Raw genomic sequence first — 6,757 nt, forward strand, 5'->3', positions numbered from 1 at the left:
CCTGTAATCCTAGCTACTCAGGAGGCTGAGATCTGAGGATCACGGTTCAAAGCCAGCCCAGGCAGGAGAGACCGTGAGACTCCTATCTCCAATAAACCACCAGAAAACCGGAAGTGGCCTTGTAGCTCAAGTGGTAGAGCGCTCGCCTTGAGTTGAAGAGCTGAGGGACAGCGCCCAGGCCCAGAGTTCAAGCCCCATGACCAACAAAAAAATAAAAAAGGAAGGCAAACTAGACCTGGGAGAGCTGTAACACTTTATTTTCATGCGCACAGCAATGCCCGTAACAAAGGCACTCATCCATAGGAGGAATAAGACCTCCAGCTCTAAAAAGACCCAATTTAAGGGAAACAAAGATGGCAGTAAAACACTATTAACCAAGGGAGTACTCAGGAAAGGAACCAATCACTACCTTCTTGGTGTTAAGACTGTCAGAACATAGGTTTGAAATATTGCCACCAAGTATGGAAATAACACTGTAAGTTCAAAGTTAATTACACCAAGAGGGAAAAGCTCTGACACTAGGGACCCAAAGGAATAGAAGATTTGAGCTCACCTCGGTTACTAACTCCTAAATACCATTCTTGACAAGGAAGTTTAGATCTTAAACCAAGAAAAGATAACACCTTCCAATTAAGGTGACAATCCACATCACCCACCCACACTGCCTTCCAGGCACAAAAACCTAACTAATCAAAGCTCAGAGGTAATAACCAACTAAGTATTCACCAAATGCATGGTAGTCCCCAAATCAATGTTAAGACTTGTCTTTATTACTTCAAATCACAATGCCTTTTCCTTACACTCTTGAAATCTGGATTTCCAACCCCGAGCCCTCAGTACAGATATAATGCAAAATTAACTAGACTCTAACCTTTTAAAGACCAGTTACCTCTACTGAAAAGTGTGTGGGGGAGGAATTTTAATTTTAAAGTGTTGTCTTAACTAGTTATTCATTTATTAAATGAGGCACAATGGAGATATTGTGTAGGGGCAATAAATTCAGTGAACCCACTGCAGTGTGCTCTACTGACAAAAAAGACAGTAATAGTTGAAAATCTTCAGTGAAGGGAAGCTAGGTATAAAGGGAGAAGCATAAAAGCCTTACAGGCTCCAAATAAAAACCAACTGATTGCTTCTCCAGGCGATCTAGTTAGCCTAAAGTTTCAAACCCAAGCGTTCTCCAAATGAAATCCATCACCTATCGTTCACCAGCAGCCAGCCAACAGTTCTACCTCACCCCAACCCATCCTGCTTTACTTATCCAACTGCAAATAGCCTTGTGTTCATCAACTCTCTACCCACAGTGGTTCACCTTGAAACTCTGTATTATCAAGGCTTCTGATGGCCTCCACTGCATCCTCAGCCCGCTCCATGTGGACAAAAGCGTAATCTTTCACGATGTCACATTCGATGACTGGACCATACTCCTCAAACTTGGCCCGAAGCTCCTTGTTGGTACAAGTGGGACTGATGTTGCCCACATGTAACTTGGTTGAAGCTTTGCTCTTATTCTTGCTGGCTTCCACATTGATGTTCACCCCATGAAGCTTGTAGTGGTGCAGGTTTCGGATGGCATCCTCAGCCGCTGTCCTGTCCTCTATGTGCACAAAGCCATAATTCTTAATGATGTCACATTCCAGCACCTTCCCATACTGCTCGAAAAGTGAGCGGATCTCCTGCTCTGTAGCCTCGCGGGGCAGGTTTCCAATAAACAATTTTACCATCTCGACACAGCCTAAGAAAGAAAAAACAAGATTTTTAACACAAGATCTCAGGCCCACGAGATGGCTAAAAAGAAAAAAGAACATTCCTTCCATCTCCTTTCGGTCTAGCACACAGATCCAAGCTATTTTCTTCCACACACAGATCCACACAATAAGCCCCAAAGGGAAATAGGATATAAGGAAGACCATAGGAGGGCCAAAGAGTAAGAGGTTTGTAACTGGGCTGACCTTAGTAGACAAAGGGAGCTTTGTTTTTGTGGTGGTGGGGATGACACCCAGGGCGGTGAACAGACTAGGCAAGTGCTCTGCAACCAAGCACCATTCCTTATCCCTAGACAAAGGGGGACACATTCAAAAAGAAACGTGATTGAGTTGTAAACATTAACGAAGAGATGGGGATACTGTGGTATTTTGTCCACTATAAGAACAATCAGAAATCACCAACTATGTCTCCCTCTCTTCCACCATTTCCAGCACAGGCCTGAAGAGCGGGAGTGGGAGCGCCTCTCTCGGGGTACGGTCCTACAAACTACCGAATGGAGAAACGCCTGGCCGCAGAAGAGGGCTTCCGAGTCCTGAGCCAGGAAACTACCTCCTAAGGCCTGAGAAATTCTGAGGGCGTGGCGGGGACTAAGCAAGGGCTTCCCGGGTGGAAACGTGGAAGGAAGCCGAGCGCGGAGGGGTAAAGGCGCGGTGGGGCAGCAGCCCGAACTCTCCGGGGCGGGGGAAGCGGGGGGAGGGGGAGGGGAGGGCTTCTACGGGCTTACCGCGCGTCGCCGAGTACCGAGGCCAGCTCTCGGTGGCGGGTGCGCAGGCCGACCCCACTAGGACACCCCCGACGCCCAAGGAAGTGTTAAGGTTTCAGAGCAACAGACAAACAGGAGGACTCTGAGTCTCTCACCGCACGGAAATCCGCAGGGCCTCCTCCTCGCGGCGCAGGCGACTCTGACAAAACGCTAAAATGGCGGCGGCCGTGGCAGTGACTCTGGGTGGAAAGGGGAGAACCTACCGCCGGATTGGCCGTCCAGTAAAGTAAAAGGCGGGCATTCCCGGAGGTCCTCTTCCTGATTGCTTAACAGGAACGCCAGTTACCTGAGGCCGGGAAGAGGTGGAAACGTCAGTATCTAGGAGCTTTTAGGTGAAAGCCAATGAGCAGCAACCTAGCGAAGCCTCAGCCCCTGATTGGACAACGGGTCAGCGTGTGGGAGGACCTACAAACGTGGGCTCCGCCACGGCGTGGCCCGCCCCCAGGCGGAGCAAGCGAGGGCCCAGCGTCTGCCTGGCTGCGGCTTCTCGGTGCCAACTTTTCTAAGCTTCCAGATTTCGCCAGTTTCACGTGCCCACACTGACGGTATCCCGTGCTCCACTGTATCCTCCACCACGGATCTCCCCCAAGTGCCAGCCCCGTCACCACCCCGCGAACCCGGATGCTGAGGACAATACCTAGAGGCAGACGCTAGGTCACAAAGTAGCGACGCCCCCGGGCCGCGCCTTGAGAAAACCCGTCTTCGGCCAGCTACTCGCGCGGTAGCCCTGAAAGTCCCACGTGAAAGCCACTCGCAAGTGGTCGGTAGGTCCAGCTGACCACGGTGTTAAGGACTGGAAGAGGCGGCACTACCAGGAGGCAGGGAGGTAAGTCACCCTTGGAATCGGCCTCCCAGAATCCAAGAAATCCTGTGGGACCACGAAGACTGAAAACAGACCCCACCACCTCCAGCACACACACACACCCCGCCCTGAGAAAAAACGGGAGCAGCAACATTTTTTTGTTTTATTTTATTGGTCGCCATCAACCAGAGCTGTAGGTTTAAAACCCCCTAGAACAGACCTCAGAAGGAAAGAGCTTTGTCACAATTGGCTCTAAGCAAATACAATCCAAACAACATTCTTCACAGACGCTCCTGCGTCACATTCCTTCTCACCCTGTGGGCTGCTTCATATAACCCGTATTCACTGAGCAACTTTACTTAACCATCCTTTGCAAAGCAGCTGTTGAAAGGGGAGTTACGAGGGGGAAATGAGTGCAGGCGCTGGATGGAAGAACTAAAAACACGAACAAAAAAAAAAAAACAGGCTAAAAGCAGTGGAGTGTTTTTGAGGACAGGGATCATCAGAAATGGAAATGACACAAGAACATCTATCACCCAAAGCCACAAAAGAAAAGGACGGGAGTAAAGCAAAAGGTAGAAGTCAGGATACTGGAAAAGTATGGTTGGTTTTAAAACAACCTGATAAAAGATTCCAACAGTAGAAAACTGGTCAAAAACTTACTCTAAAATAGAAAAAGGTAAAGTCCTAAAAAAGTTAAATAGGACATTTAAGGATGTGCTATCTTGATCCATTTCATTGTGTATTCTGATGCACCAGAGACTACGTGAAAGTCATAGAACCAGTAATGAAAAGCAATTGTGTTAATTTGCTGCCCAAGCCCTTTCCAAGGCAAGCCAACTTTAGGAAAATAACTCAAATCTGTGCCAGGAACTATGATAAAACACACTCATTTTCTTTCAGTTTGAGCTTCCAATTTTTCTTTTTTGTCCCATCATCCCTGGAGATAAAACTTTTTTTCTAAAATACCTACAGCCCAAAGGGGAGGGGCTGGGAATTTAAATCTTTTCAGGGTCACAATTCATGCCAGCGTGCAGCTCCATCTCCCAGAATCTCAACTTGCCTTCTGAAAGCCCATTAAATCCAGTGTGGGGAAGAGGGGAGTGGTTAATATATTTGTGTGTCACTGTACAGACATCCAAATGAATCACATAAAATCATCCCCATGCTTTGTGAGTATGCCATCCTGGGGCTTGAACTCAGGGATCAGATGTTGTCTCTGAGCTTTTTTGCTCAAGGCTAGCACTCTACCACTTGAGCCACAGCTCTAATCCTGAACTTTGGTGGTAAATTGGAGATAAGAGGACTGATTTTTAACTGCAATCCTCAGATCTCAGCCTCCTGAGTAGGATTACAGGTGTCTGCCTATTTCCCTAGCTTTTAAAACTCCATTACAGTTGGGGGGGGGGGGTGGATAAAACTCCTCTATGCAATCTTTTTTTTTTTTGGTCCGTTGTGGGGCTTGAACTCTGGGTCTGGGCGCTGTCCCTCAGCTCTTCAGCTCAAGGCTAGCACTCTACCACTTGAGCCACAGTGCCACTTCCGGCTTTTTCTGTTCATGTGGTGATGAGGAATCAAACCCAGGGCCTCATGCATGCAAGGCAAGCACCTTACCATTGAGCCACCTCCCCAGCCCGCAATCTAATTCTTGATGGAATCTCCCCATCTGTTTAAATGAATGCATGAGATAGCTAGCGTTTGTGTTTTGGCGGGCAGGAGGTGCGCCAGTCCTGGGGCTTAAACATAGGGACTAGGCACTGTCCTTGAGACTTTTTGCTCAAGGATAGCACTCTACCATGGGAGCCATAGCACTAATTCAATATTTTGGTTGCTAATTGGAGATAAGTCTCACGGACTTTCCTACAGAGCTGGCTTTGAACTGTGATCCTCATCTCAGCCTCTTATGTAGCTAGGATTACAGCTGAGAACCACCAGTGCCCAGCTAAGTTTCTTGGTAATCAAAATGAGGAACTAACTGGATTCTCAATATCAGGTTTAAAACTTGAACACAGGACTAGAGTAGTAGATCACTTGCCTAGAATGTATGAGGCCCCAAACTCAATACCTTGCACTGCAGGAATAAAAACCTGGACACTTTATCAGTACTGCAAGCATGTACTTTAGCCCTGTCACCTAGAATAACTTTCAAGTGAGCCAGTCTTAAGCTTTTGAGCACCACTTTGATAAAGTGAAATGAAGTTTTAGGTAGTGTGGAGTTAAGTGTGTTTATAATGATGTTCACCAACTGTATGCCGAAAGAACTTAATGTTTGCCCCTTAAGAAAAATATAATGCAAATCCTTTATTTACACATCACCTATCACCCAGAGAATGACACTGAAAGGAATGTTTATAAAGAACCCATTCTGGGAAATGGAGGTGTGGATCAAACTAGCTTTAAGAAAAAAAAGCCAAGTGCAAGGCCTTGAGTTCAAGCCTCAGTACAAAAAAATAATAATACTCTTCTCTGCCTGTCTGGGCTGGAGGTGTAGCTCAGTGACAGAGGCCCTGTGTTTTAATCCCTAGCACAGGAAGAGAAAGGACAGATGTATAAATGTCATCAGAAACTTGATTTCTTGAAATTTTGATTTCTTTTTATTTTTAAGATTTTAAGTAGGCGTAAAGGTGGGGATTATCACAATGTAACCCAGGCTGGAGTGGTTCTTCCACCTCAACCTTTGAAGTGATGGAACAGATAAAGTCATCTGCCAGGACCCAACCACTTTAGGGACTAATTTGCTAACTAGCAGGCTACCCAGCTCCAAAGAGGTACAGTGACTTATCCAATATCATCCAAAAAGCTTCTTTTTTTTGTCAGTCGTGGGGCTTGAACTCTGGGCCTGGGCACTGTCCCTGAGCTCTTCAGCTCAGGGTGAGCACTCTCACTTGAGCCACAGCAACACTTCCAGTTTTCCGTAGTTAATTGAAGAGTTTCATGGACTTTCCTTCACAGGGCTGGCTTTGAACTGTGATCCTCAGATCTAGCCTCCTGAGTAGCTAGGATTACAGGTGTCAGCCACCGGTGCCAAGCTAAGCTGACGTTTTATAAACACCTCAAATAAATATTCTGGCTGCAAATCTTCAGCAAAGGGCAGTGTTATGCACATAATTGAGAGATGAGGGAGTTTATGGGGCAAATCCAAGCTAGGGGTAAATACCAGTATCAGTGGAAACTACTTGGACATGAGTAATCTATAAACTAAAAATAGTTTCACATTCTTAAGAATGAACATACAGGGCTGGGAAGGTGGCTCAGTGGTAGAGCGCTTGCCTTGCATGCATGAGGCCCTGGGTTTGATTCCTCAGCACCACATAAGCAAAAAGAAAGAAGCCGGAAGTGGCGCTGTGGCTCAAGTGGTAGAGCGCTAGCCTTGAGCTGAAGAGCTGAGGGACAGCGCCCAGGCCCAGAGTTCAGGCCCCACAACT

At 46.9% G+C, this 6,757-nt stretch overlaps 1 protein-coding gene across 5 annotated transcripts in view; it reads right to left on the bottom strand.

The window, feature by feature from the left end:
- LOC105989192 (RNA-binding protein 14) overlaps positions 1-6,757 on the bottom strand; it is a 40,108-nt gene that overhangs the window by 13,760 nt on the left and 19,591 nt on the right. The window contains exons 1-2 of one of the 5 annotated variants that reach the window (XM_013021065.1): positions 2,626-2,786; positions 1,313-1,735 (exon numbers count right to left, since the gene is read on the bottom strand). The exons of 1 other annotated variant lie outside the window; for it this stretch is intronic. In XM_013021065.1, the coding sequence (XP_012876519.1) occupies positions 1,313-1,724 (412 nt within the window). In that variant the 5' untranslated portion in view covers positions 1,725-1,735; positions 2,626-2,786. Of the gene's footprint in view, positions 1-1,312; positions 1,736-2,491; positions 2,594-2,625; positions 2,817-6,757 lie in introns of those variants that run through there. 3 more of the 5 variants (XM_013021067.1, XM_013021066.1, XM_013021068.1) reach the window with 3 other exon arrangements.

The sequence above is a fragment of the Dipodomys ordii genome, unplaced genomic scaffold (genome assembly GCF_000151885.1).
Source record: "Dipodomys ordii isolate 6190 unplaced genomic scaffold, Dord_2.0 Scaffold54, whole genome shotgun sequence".
NCBI lineage: Eukaryota > Metazoa > Chordata > Mammalia > Rodentia > Heteromyidae > Dipodomys > Dipodomys ordii.